This window comes from Pezoporus flaviventris, unplaced genomic scaffold, assembly GCF_033815535.1.
Source record: "Pezoporus flaviventris isolate CSIRO_AGI_PZ_B2104156 unplaced genomic scaffold, CSIRO_AGI_Pfla_v1 ptg000041l, whole genome shotgun sequence".
NCBI classification, from domain to species: domain Eukaryota; kingdom Metazoa; phylum Chordata; class Aves; order Psittaciformes; family Psittacidae; genus Pezoporus; species Pezoporus flaviventris.
Genome location: NW_026892589.1, coordinates 13,367,650 through 13,383,534, shown reverse-complemented (window position 1 = coordinate 13,383,534; position 15,885 = coordinate 13,367,650). Strand labels below are relative to the sequence as shown.

At 43.2% G+C, this 15,885-nt stretch overlaps 1 protein-coding gene across 1 annotated transcript in view; it reads left to right on the top strand.

The window, feature by feature from the left end:
- NAA25 (N-alpha-acetyltransferase 25, NatB auxiliary subunit) overlaps nt 1–14,706 on the top strand; it is a 28,039-nt gene extending 13,333 nt beyond the window's left edge. Inside the window, exons 12-24 of the mRNA XM_061466423.1 lie at nt 665–872; nt 1,432–1,518; nt 2,536–2,716; nt 3,312–3,411; nt 7,683–7,834; nt 8,096–8,221; nt 8,528–8,771; nt 8,995–9,118; nt 9,470–9,535; nt 10,009–10,106; nt 10,279–10,389; nt 10,790–10,936; nt 13,223–14,706. Of these exons, the coding sequence (XP_061322407.1) occupies nt 665–872; nt 1,432–1,518; nt 2,536–2,716; nt 3,312–3,411; nt 7,683–7,834; nt 8,096–8,221; nt 8,528–8,771; nt 8,995–9,118; nt 9,470–9,535; nt 10,009–10,106; nt 10,279–10,389; nt 10,790–10,936; nt 13,223–13,345 (1,767 nt within the window). The 3' untranslated portion in view covers nt 13,346–14,706. The remainder of the gene's footprint in view (nt 1–664; nt 873–1,431; nt 1,519–2,535; nt 2,717–3,311; nt 3,412–7,682; nt 7,835–8,095; nt 8,222–8,527; nt 8,772–8,994; nt 9,119–9,469; nt 9,536–10,008; nt 10,107–10,278; nt 10,390–10,789; nt 10,937–13,222) is intronic.
- The last annotated feature ends 1,179 nt before the right edge of the window (nt 14,707–15,885 follow it).

Below are 15,885 nucleotides of genomic sequence, written 5' to 3'. Positions count from 1 at the left end.
GCTTTTTTTGTCATGCTTTTTTCTTCAGGCATCCATTCGATGCTGTTCTTGTGTTTCAGTAAAGCTGAATTCATTGGCTTTAACTCAGTTTGAAGTCTGTAAACACTGCTGGATTTTAGGGCAATGTCCAGCACTGGCTCTGTGTTGTGAGAACTGTCCTGCCTCCCATTAACATTGTAAACAAGGAGAGGCTGCTTTCCTACAAGTGAATTCAAACCAGAAGTCGTGAATCAAAGCTGACCTCACTGGGGCCAGCACACAACTTCAGAGCTGAGAGAAAATGTAGCAGCTCATAGAAACCCACCATTCCCTGGAAGTGTGCTGGGAAGCCGTTCAGTAACTCATTATTTTAATTGCATATGTTATTACCGAGAGTGTTAACAGGTGCTTGAACTCCCTCGTGTGTCAGTGGATTGGATAGTTGCCTGGGATTTATTTTTTCCCCTCCATCTGTTTGATGAAATGCCCTAAAAGCTACTGAATGCAACCAGAACTGTGTGCTCAGCACCTTTCAAATTATATATAAATAAAAAGCATTGAAGCCAGCTCTTTAGCCATGAATTCAGTGTGATGGCAGGGTTGATGCTGACAGTTCCACCTTGATTTAAGGGAGGAAGTGGTGCCCAGCTGCCCTGCAGACTCACCAGCAGTGTTTCTCTTCCAGTTCATCAGCCAGTTGCTGGCAGTAATCCCTCTATCAGCAGCAGCAGAGGGTGAACTTGCACTGCCGAGTGACATCAAGGCCCTGCAGCAGCACTTGTGTGTGGTGCAGCTCTCCAGGTTGCTCGGTATCTATCACGCCATGGAGAAGAAGCAGAAGCTGGCTGTGGTGCAGGAGTTGATGTTGAGATACCACCATGGACTGGAGTTTGGTGAGGAAAAGCTTGCAGCTGATGTTGCAGTTCACTGCAGAGCTTTTTCATGGGGATGGAGCAGCACAAATGCTGGTGGCACTGGTTGTGCTGCTTGATAATGCTTTGCTTTCTCCTGTATGATTCTACCCTTGGGACAACCTGAATTATCTTTTTCCTTTAATTGTTTTACTTTCTAGTCACGTGTCTTAAAGATGAGACATTGCTGGGTCGTTCAGGGCGTACATTTGTATCTATGCAAAGCTGCCTGTGCCTTTAAGCAAAACCAGCCTTAACCATTGGTGTACACAGGACAAATACACCCCCAAGGATATTGTAAATCTTGCAGCTACAGGAGTGTCTTTTCTTCTTCCAGCAGATGTCAACATGTGAAGTGGCCCAAAGTCCACTCATGTGATGAGCAAATGCATTATGTGTGTAGAGTTGTCTAAGTTTTTAAGACAGCTCTGGATTTTCTATGTTAAACTGTGGTTATCTGCCATTTGGTAACACTGACAGTGTGAGAAGCACCTGACAGCACGGTCAGTAATTCAGGGGTAACTTTCTTCTTTCTTTTTAGGGAAGTCTTGTTTGAAAACTGAATTGCAGTTCTCAGACTATTACTGCCTGCTTGCAGTTCACCTGCTGCTTGACCTGTGGCTGGAAGGTATGTTCCTAAAAGTGTGACTTGCTTAATCCCACCCTGGATGGCTGTTGACAGGGAGGCTGTCCCCCCGTGGACAATGTGTACCTGGCAGGGCTTGTTTAGGCCTGTAGTTTTGTGGTTTTTTTCCTCAATACAAGGTATTTCAGGAGTCCCTCTATCAGGTTGGTGTTTGATGTGAATCTCACTGACCTCTAAAGGGATTTAGTTATTCAGATTAATTCATATAAGCCCTGGCAGAGCCTTGACTCCTGTAGCTCAGTGCTGGCTGTCTTCAGAAGCTTGTTCCGAGTTTCCCATGTAGGGAATGTTTTCTCTGCCTCTGCACAGCTTATGCTGACAGCTCCTTTTTGGAATTGGAGGTGTTTTGAGAGCATTTCTTTCCCTCCCTGACATACTTTGTCTTTTGGATCCCTTGCTTCTAGACCTCCTGCTGGGACCTGTTGCCCTGTGTTGAGTACTCCTGTACTCCATGTCTGCTTTGCCTGTTAGTCTCTCAGTCCCACAGTCAGTCTCCAGTGGTGGCTGTCCATGGGCACTGTTTGTATTCCCATCCTTCAATGTAGTTTTCATTTATGCTTTTCTTTCCTGAGGAAGATTTAGTCTTTAACCTGAGTAAATCCATGGTCAGGTTCCTGGCAGGCTACCAGTGGAGTGTTGAGTTCCTGGCTCTGTGCTTCTATCTTGCATGATGCTTGGGAGTGCTCTGTATGTATAGGCTAGAAATCCTGAACAGTCCAGGATTCATCAGAGAAGTTCCCTTAATGTAGTGAGCTTATGTGTGAGGGCTGTACTCTGCAGAGATATGAGCTAGATATTCCCTGTGAAGTTATTCCTCCACCTTTCCCTCTGAGAGCAGCTGTAGTGTGTTATGTTCAAGGGCAGCAGTGTGGCTGATGAATGCCATCTGCATGTTTAAATGCATTATGAGAGGAGTGTAACGTAAGGAAGCTTCAATGCCAAAGTGAATTGTGCTCTGTTCAGTGCCTCTCATCATTCCTGTTTTGTCTTTGTCACCAGGTGAAGAGACAGCTGTGTGGCAGTGCCTGACCCTTTTAGAAGAAGGGTTATCTCATAGTCCTTCTAATGCTCAGTTTAAATTGCTGCTCATTCGAATCTACTGCAGGCTTGGTGCATTTGAACCCGTTGCAGAGCTCTATTCCAGCCTTGATGCGAAGCACATACAGCACGACACCATCGGGTGGGTAGTATATACTGAGAATAATTGGTGATGGTGACCCTCCAGTGATCACTCCTGAGATCTGCAGTTTCCTTTGCTCCCCAAAGTTAGCACATCATAGATTTTCATACAGTGTCCTGTAAAAGTGTGTTGGAACTTTGAGAGATACATCTACTGTATACACTCCCCTTCTTGTGGAGGATCTTTCCTGTGTGGTTCTAATCTGGTTTGGGTTTTCAGAGTATTAACTAGGGGGTATATGAAAGAAGCTTGTGAAATGTTATGTCTCAATGCCAGTCATAGCTTGGTGTTCCGGCTTGTGTTACTGCTCAGCAGAGCTTGGGGATGCTAGTGAAAACAAACACATGAAATGGCCTTGCCTTGCTTAGTGTGGTGTGGGTATCTACATCAAGCTCTTGCACATTTAAGGCGGGTGGAGGAACTCTGAACCCCCACATACTGGTTTTCAAAGCCTGAATTTTAACATGAGCGTTAATATCTCTGTTACATCTCCAGACTGTGCATTAAAGCTGGGCTCTGCAGAGCTGTGTTTGAAGTTCAGGTTTCCCCAGGGCTGTGTGCGCTGGTGTTTGACTTGTGCTGTGTTGTGTTGCAGCTACCTTCTGACGCGCTATGCAGAGGCACTGGGCCACTACGCTGCTGCATCCCAATCCTGCAATTTTGCACTCAGGTTTTTCCACTCCAACCAGAAAGATGTAAGTTGAAAGAAACCTGTGTCCTTTAGCAGAGCAGTGTGTCAAGATGCCTTACAGAAGCCTCATGTAAGGGCTTACAGAAATGTAGTGGTTGGTAACAAGATAACAAAGAGGAATAATATATGTGCAACTTTGTAGTAAAGGTTGCCTCAACTTGTGTTTCTTGTTACAAGGATTTGTAACTTACTGTTACATGGGGCTTCGCTTTAGCTTGCTATTTCTAAAAGCCGGTTTTAATACTCCTCACAAAAAAAAACAGATCTGATGACTTTTAAATGAATGGATTGTGATTTTATGCAATAATTGAAGTGAAATGTCATGTGGCAAATAAGTCCTGGTGTTACAGCTCTTTGAAAAGGCATACAGCAGCCAGGGATAGTGGGTGAAGGTGGTTGTGGCATACGTATGAATCCTTTATGTTTCAGTCACTGAAGCTGCATGTTCTGGTGATGGCCGTCTTGGGCACACAGGGATAGTGGGGAATGCACATCCCTTTTAAAAGGCAGGGGAAGCAGGAGGAACAAGGTGGGAGGATTTCAGAGGGGGAAAACAGTCTGGAAGTCTGAGCTTCACTGAAGGCAGAGCAGAGCCCATGACTAACTGCGTTATTTTGAAGTGATAGGATTGAACTGCAAAACCTGGCCTTGAGCTAGTGGGAACTACCTGTTTTATTCAGTTCACCCCTAAAAGTGATGTGAATGAAAAGCAAGTTGTCTTGAATGAGAGTCTTAGCACTGGAATGGAAGAGATAGTGGAGAGTAGCTGAATTCCTCTAAAGAGATGGGGTGCTTCCTAAAATGCACACTGAGCCCTGGCATCTCTCCTGCTTCAGCTTGCTGATTAGTAACTGGACTTGTCAGTAATCTTATTTGGGAACTACACCCTGTACATCCTGATCCATTCATAGGGAAAATATCGATTTTGTTTCAGAATTCCCATGGAATCCATGAAAAATGGGCTAGGTAGGAGAACAACACATTTTTGAGGCTTGGTGGAAATTAATTGAGCAGATAGGAACAGAAATAGTCCAGAATTGTGGCAGGGAAGTATATGCATGTCAGACAATCTCCCTAAAACTTGCAAGGCAGTTCCATTCTGAGAAGTGGGTCTAGATCCTCTATGTTTATATTTTACAGTTTGAATGCTATTGAGAGGTAGGTGAAGAAAATGACTTTTTCTTTACTTTGTAAGACCTAAAGGTGCAATCCAGTTGTAACTCTGCCTGTCAGCCACAAGCAAAGTTGCTCTTAAGGCTTTGCAGCCGTACAGCTTGCTGTCCCACTATCCCAGCAATAAATAGAAACACAGGACTTGTCTGTACTGAGTAGTAGAGATGTCAAAGATGCTGACACAGTAATCCCTCAGGAAAAGTACCCTTGCTGTGTTGGCAGTCCACATTATTCCTATGTACAAGATACCAGCTGCCATTTGTCTGTGCCTGGAAGGTAGATGCTGTTACCTGTGTCTGACAAATTTTACTATAGTGAGCAGGAAGAGCACGTGGATTGTACAATGGGAACTCGCTCTTGTCTGCATTCCTCATTTGCTCATTGTTTTAAGTGCTCATTCTACTTGCTGAGAGTCTTTGGATTCCTGGGTGCTATGGTGAAGCCCTGGATCCAGGCAGCTTTCTCCTACGTGTCTGTTGCAGTAGTAGTGGCTTTATATTTGTTGGGTTTTCTTTTTACTCCCCTTTTTAAAAAGTTATTTGGTGAATATTAATGAAAAGCATATCTGGAACCTACTGCCAGAATGAAATGCATGACTGCTGGGTGCCATATGGAAGAAGTGGAACCAAAAAAACTACTGGATGTGATTTGTCTGCTTGGGAGCACTACGCTGTAAAGCATCAAGAAATCATCTTTTCCTGGAAAGCAAGCTGAAGTAATGTCAGGTGTGGTTACCTTGGAAGAAGGGTATTCTGTTTGGCATGAATAATGATGGTGCTTGTAGCAGAGAAGAGCTGGTTGTTTCCAGTAGCTGCACACAGATGAAGACAGCCACGTTCCAAGTGCTGTTGCCAGGAAATTGCTACTCAATTTGTGTTCTAGAAATCCTGAGGGGTTTGACCTGCCTCACTACTACAGCTTTAAAGGTTGAAACTGCAAAGGGGTGCAATCTGCATTATGTACTTCATGCTGCAAGATAAGGATGTGACTGGAATAGGCTCGCATCATGTTTCATCTTGGAGACAGAGTGTTGCAACCAAAAGACCAGGGTAGCCAAATCTCTTGTGATTTGGACGCTTCCAGTATCACCTTAAGATCATTTTAATTGGGAAATGCATCAAAACCTGTACTAACTAGCAAATACCGAGTGTCCTCTAAGCTCACTGTAAGGTGCAAATTGCAGGAAGTGGAGGGCTTAGTTCAAGGTACTGTTCACCAAGGATGGTGATATGACAAGAGTGGAGATGAAAAAGGGGTTCTTTACCATAAAACACGTCCCACGTATCACCAGGTCAGAATCTGCTACCAGTTTCTGTGCTGCTGTGGTTCTACTGGGGTTGCCCCTTTGTACTCAGGGTCCTGATACCAGTTTCCCATTTGAGTCTCATAATAGCATCTAACTGCAATGTTAAAGGAAGACTGTCCTTCAGAAGTTACCTTTTGACATCATTTGAGATACTGCCTGCTCCTCTTGAGGCTGATGCTGGAGGTAGCTGAAATGTCTGCTGCAGCATAGAGAACGTGTCCTGCAGCACACTGTGCGTGGGACTCTGCCTACAACAGGAAGTGTGGGGTATAAACCAAGTGCTCTGGCATAAAAATACAGCTCCTGATTCAGACTGTTTGCTTTGGAGAAATCAGTTTTCCTTCTGACTTGCTGAACTTCGCAGCCTGAAGTGAATCCTGTTTAAGAGTAGGTCCCATGAGTAACAGGCATCTAGGATGCTGTGCAGTCCTGACAGCATTTCTGCTCTGGGAGAGGATGCCAAGGACAGGGAGGAGAGAGAAGGCAGTATTGCTATATTTAAGCAAAACTAAAAAGGCAACTTTCTCTTTCTCGAGATAGTCCTCTAACTATGCAGAATCACAAGTAATCTCTCTAATTTTCTTGTGTCCGTCCGTCTTTAATTTCTCCAGATACTGCAGGCACACAGAGCACCAACGTGTCCCATGGGGATTTAAAAACCACGTGGATGCAGTTGACTTAGCACCCATAGCGCAGCCCTCAGCCTGACAATGAACTCTGCAAGGCTGTTTATCACAGGGTACGTTGCTGACTATTTGGCATATTTTTTCCATACAGTGCAAATGACCAAATTTCTTAGGGGAAAGAAGAAGATAGAGCAGACCTAAAGGCCATTCCTGATTTTGGAGGGAAGGAAAAAAGGTGGCTTTCATCTGTGAGTGCTAGCTTCTGCTGTCTCAGAGCCTTCCGGATAGGTTGGGTCTATTAATACTATATAAAGTTGAGTTGAGCAAAGGCCTTTTTTTGTGCTTCTCAGTGCATTTCATAGTCTTGCTCAGAAGGAAATACTTGCCAGAATTTCTCAGTTGTGGAGTAATTCTGATGTAAGAAATGCAGCTGTCTGTCTTGATTGGGAGCATGAATAGTTCACTCTGTCTCTACAGGGAGAAAGTTCCATTAAAACCTAGTGCTTGTCTGCTTCACATCACTGGGCTGATGTGAAATACTAGCTGTGTGCCTTGTGTTGCTGCAGTTCATCAGAGGGGAAGCAAACTGTCCCATGGACCCTGACAGTTTCCTTTGGTGTTTAGGTTGTATTGTAATGCGTACACACTGCGTGATGTTACCTTGTGATGCTGTACTGAAAAATCTTAATAAAAAAGAGAAACAAAAAACCAAATGTGTGAGTAGTTCTTTTTAATCTATGTTGTGGTAACATGTGATGCACATCCAGGTCAGTGCTAGAAAATCTGGGGTGTATTTATTTTGCCTGGAAGTACTTCTCACAATGAAAGAATGATTTAATCATCTGAATAATGCAGAGAGAGAGAGAGCTAAAAAAAGCCTTCCAAAATCATCTCTTCCCTCTAAGCATTTATCGGTCTCAGTGGTGATAGCAATGTGATGTACCTTAGTGCTGGTCTGGTTGTTAAACCACCTGCCTGGTAGAGTATTTGGGTGTTCTCAAAGTAGCAAAACTGCTGGGGTGACTTGGACAAGCAGAAGTGCCAGATTCTGTGCCTCTGGGGTAATGACAACCACAGAAATGCAGTTTCTTGGCAGTGGCCTTGTTGAACTCTGGTTGTTCTGGATGTATGCAAGTCACTAATACAGGGACAATGTGTGTTCTCTTCCAGACCTCAGAATATATCATTCAAGCCTACAAGTACGGTGCGTTTGAGAAGATCCCGGAGTTCATTGCGTTTCGAAACAGGCTGAACTCTTCCCTTCACTTCGCACAAGTTCGCACAGAGAGGATGCTCTTGGACCTCTTACTTGAAGCAAACATGTAAGTGCAGCACCTTGAACCTGGAAAAACTGGGAGATTTGTGCCTAAGTAGATCACTTGGTGAGTTGCACTTGCAGCTCGAAGGGTGTGCTGCCTCTTTCTGCATCTACTTTGCTCTCCCCTTTGGTGTCCTTGCTCGTACCATGTATGTGTAACACTTCTGACATCAGAAGAATTGAACAGTGTAGAGAATGTGCTCTGCTAGTGAGCTGTTTCCAGTGATCCAATGTTTGATCTCATGTCACTTGTTCTTACGTGCAGATCAACCAGTTTAGAAGAAAGTATAAAGTCCATGAGCCTGAGCCCAGAGGAGGATGACATTCCTTGGAAAGATCTGCGTGACAATAGAGATCTCACAGTCTTGTTTAACTGGGATCCAAAAGACAGGTGAGTAGAAACACCCTCAGCTCTAGAGTCATACCTTTTCCTTACACATGGCAAAGAAAATCCTTTGAGGGGAGCTGCTGTATTGGAATGTTCCCTGGGCTGTCTACCTGCACACTTACCAAGCATCACTCATCATTTCCAGCAGTGCTGCCTTTTGACATATTAATACAGTTCTCTGAATTTCTGCCCACTCTTTCCTCTTCATACAATGTTAAATAACTTTGGGAAGGCTTTTGTGCCTGAGTGAAGCTAGCTGCTTTGCACAGTTGAAGCATTTGCCTGAAAACATTTGGTGCCTTTCTCTAGGAACATTTCTGAAGAACATAAGAAACTCTCACTGGAGGAAGAAACCATGTGGTTGCGAATCCGGTCTTTAACTTTAAGGCTAGTAAGCGGACTCCCAACTCTTAGTCACACTATTCAACCAAAGAACTCTGAAAAGACTGCAGAGAACGGCGTCTCATCCAAGATTGATACAATCCGATCCCTGCTCCAGCAGCTGGAAGCGGCAGTGGATTCAGGGAAGAAGTTTCTAGAACAAAAAATTCAGGTACCCGTTAAGGAAAAAGCTATCCCCAAATATTAAGTGAACGTGAATGCAAGCAGAGAAACTGAATGCATCTTGTAACGTCCAGCAGGCTGCAGAATGCACTTAAGTGACCTTGAGTTTGTAGTGTATGAATCTGACTGAGAGATGTGCCAGAGACAAAACACTGTGTTCTGGATAAGGAAAAGCTGCAACACCTTTATCTTTTTCTTTGCTTCTTGCCTAGTATCCTGTCCTTGGCCCTCCTCCTACCCGAATGGCTGGCTTCTTCAGCAATGGCAGCTGTCAGTGCCAGACTAGCTTGTTTTATCTTGTTAGTGATATTTATGAACTAGATACCAATGGCTTAGGTAAGTGTTTGAAGGGCAGGGGCTGAACCAGATTGTCATGGTGTATGGTGGGAGGGAGCAAGCGAGACGTGTCTCTGTTTAGTTTGAACACTGCCAGGCACTGGATGATGTGGACCCAGACTGTTAATTTTTTGACTGACACTAAGTTGCCTGGGAGATGGTGCCTTGATTTAATGTTTATGCAAGTCTTCATTTTTGTACAGTACATACATGTTGGTGTAATACTGGATCCTCTGTGAAAGCAGTTGCATTTGCTTTTGACTGCTAACACTATATTTAAATGCCTCCTGGTTTTCTGGAAGCAGAAAATACAGACTTGTAGCTTATAACTTTTTCTTTTTCTTTTCCCAGAAGATTCAGCAGAAATCCAGGAGAGGATAGGGAATAGTTTCAAGTCTTTAGTAGAACGACTGACAGGTAAATGGTAACTTGAGAATAACCACTGGTAGCTAAGGTAGTGCTTCATTGTGCTCTGAGGATGTGCTGCTGAGTGTGCTGCAGTTATATGATGGAGTGTGTGTGTTGATGCAGCTGCACACCCCTTTGAATGATACTTGAGAACAAGGCTGAGAATCCCCTTGGCTTGACTGGTCACCAAGCTGTTGCATGCCACAGAATATGTCCTATCATTTCGCTTGCCCTGCAACCTAGGCTTAACAGCTGATGTCCCCCTGGTACTTGATCCAGGTGTGCTAATAAATGGTGTGGAGATACTGTTTGTAATGAAATATAATTCAGAGAAAACTTGAGAGCTGGACCTTCCTGAGAGGCTTTGGCTGAATTTATCAGTCCTCTAACAGCTTTGCACACTACACTGAGATACTTTTTGTGCAGAAAACGCACTCAGGTTGGTCTGTGTGTTCTTAATATTGCTTTTTTTTCCTCTTCAGACTTGTTCAATAAATGTAAAGGTGATTTGATTGAAGTCAGAGATGGCACCTTGAAAACTCACCCAAGCCTGTTAGAAAACCTGGTCTTCTTTGTTGAGGTATTTTTTTCTTTGGAATGCTTTAGGGGAGAAATGTTGGGACTAAAACACAGTGAAATTTCTTTGATCTCAGTCACTCATGAAAGCAGAGGGTTTTATTGCATGTCCTACCAGTAGGAACATTGAAACAAGGTTATAAATGCAGCGTGTAACATTTGTACCTTTCTTCCAGACGATCTCCATCACCCTGTGGGTATCGAGTTACTGTGACAGTGTCCTCCGACCTTTTAAATCCAACCTGCAGAAAAAGAAGAAGAAAAAAAAAGAAAGCAGTTTAGCCATGGTAGAGACCGTCTTCCTTTCTGTTCTCCCCCACCCCAATCCAATGGCATAGCTATACTGAAAGAAAAATCAGGACAGATAACATGTTAATAAAGTGTTTTCCATAAACTTTGCCTTGTGGAGGCTGCTGAGAGAAATTACTCATTTCTGTAACTCCTTTTCTCTTTTAAATGGTGATGTGCCACGTCTCTGATGTCAGAGATGCTTTTTAATAGGAAGCAGAGTTTAGAGCATCAGAGGCCTTCCTGCCTTGAATGCAGTGTAGTAAACTTGTCTGGGTAGGTGGGTTATAGCTTAGCACTGGGGGAAGGAGTAGAATGATAAAGTTGTCATATAGAATCATCATTGGAATGGGCATTAATACATGTTTATAAACTAAAGATGTGTATTTGTTTTTATAGCCACCTGTATTTACACATTTCCTGGATTACGTTACTGAGCTACAGACGTTAACTTCCAATGTTATAGATCACATCAAAGGGCTTGAAATCATTCTGGCTGCACTAAAACTTGAAGAGCTGTCCCTCAAGGACACTCTGCTTTTACAGGTAAGAGCTTGTGGTGGTGTTTGTGTGTGACTGATAATGACCTATATGTACACACTTACAGGGTGGCTTTGTTGAAAGCTGTTTTTCACAAAAATTATTTACTGGAAGGAAGAAAAGAGAGGAAAAATAATAAAAAAACTTATGATTGAATTAATTGCTCTTAACCAGAGGTTAGGGATGGACTGCTGGAAAGCTGAGGTTTAGAGTGCCGAGTTAGGATTTGTTTTCATGGTGACACAGTGACTTTGTCCCATCTGATCAGCTCCAGCTCACTGTACAGAATGATCTCAGAAAACGAGGTCCAAACACAGGGATTCTAAAATCCTTTCATTTTGTGTGGTATAATAGTGAAGAAAAACTTAAAACTTTAACATTATTTTGTTCTCTGGGATATGAGTTATTCTGTTATCTGTGTTTTAGCAGAATGGATGCAAATAACATTTCCGGAAGCATTTGAGATTCACCTACTGCTGATTAGTCACTTCCCTGGAAACAGTTTCTTGATCTTTATGGAAGAACAAGTGGCAGCTCCTCCCCTGCCCTTAGCTATATAGGGAAAACCAAAGGCAGGAGTGATAGGTGCTACATATGACAAACCTCATGCTGCATTTAGACATGTGAAACACGGGCTTAATGAGGAAGCCTGGGAATTTTTAAGCCATGGCAGTCAGATAACTTGCCTATCGCAAAGTTTAACTCTTAATGATACTTTCTAACAGTTTGATGTTTACTAGGAATGTATTTGTTTAAAACAGTGGGTGAGACGCTAAAAATATCTTTGAAATAGTGACAGAGTCCAGCTAAAAAGCCTCAAAGTGATGGAAAGCATAGAATTGGGGTTTTGTTGATGGTGCTCTGGAAGGGCGGGTGGAGATACAAGGTGCAACGTAGCACAGTGGTGGAATGGGCATCATCTGATACATGGGGGAGTGAGGAGTCATTGTTCCTTCTCAAAGCAGGATTGCAGATTCCAGGTGAAATGTTTGAGAGGGGAATTGTGTCCTTGCCAGCGTTGGTTTGTGGGGTGGGAGAACACAAAACCAGGTCTCCGGGATATTTACCTCAAATGGGAAATTCAGCGTGCAGGGCACTGGTGTTTGGGTTTGTCTAGAAGGGAGATCTGGAGGCTTTGAATTGGGAAGGATTTAAATGCTACACCCATCTGTTTCAGAGCTGCACATCTGCCCACAGAACCTGCGTTAGCCAGCTGGTATCTTTTTCACTTGAATTGGCCTGTTTATTTCATAGCACAGGATTTAAAATGTCCCTTATTGCTGTATGAGGCTGATGTAGAAGTATCTCAGATATATATATATTTATATATACACACACACATATATAAAAGAAACTGCAAAAACTGATAGAAAGCAGAGAAATGCCTTCCTGTATTTAATGCAAATATGAATAAAAACTATGTGGTATGTTTTCTTAATACCATCAAAGAATCTTCACTTTAAAGTCAAGATTCACTTTAAAGATAACACACTTTAATCACGTATCTCTAATTTCCCTGGTTCCTCACTGACTCAGCAAATTCCTCTTCTTCCCTTTGATTGGCACCACGCTACTGCACGAGGCAGATGTGGAAGAAATGACTTAGCACGTGGATTTGAGCAGAAGCATCTGGGGGAGTCTGCAGCTTCTCCTGTGTTTGCTCAGAACATTTGTCCTGGTGTTTGACATTGTGACAGTAAATCCTGATGAACACAGTGTCTGTAGCTCTGCTCAGATTTGAAGCTGGGTTTGAAGCTCTGTGTGTTTAGAGCTAAAACATGCTTTTGAAGAAGTCCTCGGATTCAGATATTAGGATTAAATTGTGGTGATGCTGGTGATGGGCCAGTTGAACCCTGCCACTGGTGTTAGGTTTTCTGACATGGGGTTGGTTTAATTGGGTGGTGGCTCCCAGGCATTATCTGTGTCTGCAGAAGACATCCTGGTATCAGGTCACCCCTTGATGGAGCAGTGCTTATGGCTGTTACATGCTTTAGCCTCAGGGTTTTAGCCTCAGCCTCTCTGTGTGTCAGCCACAAATATTTTGCACAAGGATGTTTTCAGCAGTTAGGAAGAAATGTTAATGTGTTACCACCCCTGTCTGGGCAGCACCAGTATTTTCAGGAGTTACTACTGCTGAGCTGGTGCTGCTTATTCTGTGCCGACGACATTCCCTTTGTAAACTTACACTGTGGGCTTCATGAATTTATTAGCACTTGAGATGGTGGGGGAAAGGTAAAGGGAGGATTTAAGCAGTTGCTGTGGGGTGAACAATTTCTCTTTTGCCTTTTGCAGGAAGAAAAAAAGTTTACAAAGACTGTGCAAGGGAAAGTGCAGAGCAGTTACCATCACTCAGTTCAGGAAATTGGAGAGCTGCTGAAAAAGAGACTCGATACCATTAAAAAACTAAAGATTTGAGAACTGCATCCTTGACAGACTCCACAGGGGGGTGACACCAGAGTCCCAGACAGAAGCAACATCCAATATACCATCACTTTAATCCAGAACTTCCTCATAATGCATGAAGGACTTCAAATCATAAATCAATTTTTTTTAGGTATTACAGATGTATTGAGGTGATTTAAATTATTGTACATAAATGAGAAGCAGGGACCCTTATGGGGGTTTGACCACTTTTTATACATGTTCATAAGCATATTGCAACAGGAGAAAATTCACTTTCTTCCCTTCCAATCTCTAGAAACAACTGGAGATGGTCTTTAGAAGCAGCAATAGAAATCCAGTGTAAAGCATATATCTCAAAGGAGTTGTATTTTCATCACCATACAGTGTTTATAATTTTTGTATGGTCTTTGCCTTAGAAATGCAGAATTTGTAGATGCATTCGGCCACCTCCAGTGAAATGAGCCTGTTTTGGAGCAATTGTGTCCTCAAGCCACTGGGTCCTACTGGATGAATTCAGTGTGGTGATCCCACAGGGGAGGTGAGGCTGTGCTGGAGGAACACTCTCAGTGTACAGCCAGCCAGCAAGGGTGGGAGTGAGCCGGGCCTGGTGGCAGGCAGGTTCCTCTAAGGAGAGAGCTGCTGGAGGGGAGAGGTGGCAGTGGTGGTGTGTACGTGGGTTGTTTCCATGTTTGGAGTAACTGCAAACCTGCTGAGGAGCGAACCTGGCCACTAAGCTTGAGAGAGAGATGTGAATTGGTGTTTCAGCAACCAAGACAAAACCAGAGACCTTGTATATAATGGCTGCAGTGAAGTCTGACGCTGTGGCCTGGTTCCATGTCGGTTCAATGTCAAGGCAATCATCATGACTTTTACAAAGTGTATTTAGATTACTGAAACTTTAAGACGTCAATATTTTAATAGCAACTGAATTGGGTTTAAGTTGGCAGAGGTAACTTTTGCTTCCGCTGTGGTATGAGGCTGAGAATACTTTCTGTAACTGTTTGCTTGCTTTTTGCAGTTGATCTTTGATGATTTGAGTACTTGCTCATTAGGTGTTCTGTTAGAAAGTGCAGTCGCATCATCTGCTCCCACTGCATCTGCATTTCTGCCAGGGGTTTTCTTCGTTTTAAAGGAGTAATGCAGCCTAAATTGTAGGCAAAAAGGAGATTATGTGAACCTGCAATACAGGGGCAGGTCAGACTTTACAGATTCCTCATTTCTGTTTTAAAGCAGCTAGTATCTGAGGTCTATATTTAAAGTTTTAAGAGCTGACAATCCTGCCTTTGTCATCTCTCTCTGTTTTATTAGTGATGTTAGAATGTTGAGGAGAGTATTTTTTTAAATAAATCCCCTGTATAAAAAAAAAAGAAAAAAATACTAATTTGACAGAGCTGCTCTTGCTGGGTTTAGTTTTGCTTTTCCCCATCCTGAAAGGGAAAGAAGAATGTCTGCAGGCTGTTAGAATTGTAGTAGATGTCCGGATGGTTTAACTGCAATGTCTGGTAAGTGCTCTGGGCTGGAGGAATACCAAAATGTATTAAGTCTGTTTTATAGTAATACTTTTCCTTGGGAAGAAGGAAAAAAGAAAAAGAGAAAAAGAACCAAGGGAACTCTTACATGTTGTATAGAAATACCTTTTTTGAAAGAAAGAAGAGTATGCTTCTTAAATTAAAGCAAGATTGATTACTGAAGTTGATGCTTTCAAATGTGTAGGGTAAGTGAAAACAGTCCTGTTCCTGAGCTGATGCAGTTCAGAGAGAAGCACTGAGCCAGAAATCCATCCTCTGCCCCTTCTCCTTCCAGGAGACTGATGGTGCCCCCTTCCGTCCCTCTCCCATGGCAGTGCTTCAAATACCAGCATTGAATGCAAAGTGGATGCAGCGCTCTCATCCAGAGGCCTGGGTCATGCTGGAGTTTCTTTCCACTGCTGCTACAACAGGTTGAACTCGACCAGTTGTGTCAGTAAGCAAGGGTGAAAATAAGTCGAGTGTAAGGTTAATATAAACAGGCTTTTAAAACCCTGCCATGTGCCTGAAAGCAGAACTTGCTTTTCAAAAAGGGTTTCTGCATCAGCTCCCTTAAAAGCAGAATTGAAACTGCTAGAACAGGGGGGACGTGTGTCATCTGAAGCAGAGGCTGAGTGGAGATGGATCCATGGCTGGCTCTTGCTTCCTGTGGCACAGATCAGCCAGCCCTGTGCCAGCTCAGGGGCAGTACTCACTGTCACAGTGTTGGCTACTGCCCTGTTCCCTGTTCCAGATACTGGCAAACAATCAGCTTGTCAAAAAAATAGGTTTTTGATTACGTGGTGTTTTATAAACCCAGATGCCATCTCTTTACAAGCTGTAGTTTCTCCATAGGAGGAAATGGTGTACAATAATGACTCCATACTGACTGACTGGGGCTTGGTTGTGGGAGACTTTCTCTCCCCCTATGTATTGTGTACAGTTAAATATATTATATATTTCTTACAGAAGAGCATTTCCCCTCCAGAATATGTCCCACAGGGACAGGATAAGAAATTGAAGCTGTAACCCATTGCTGCTGCTCCC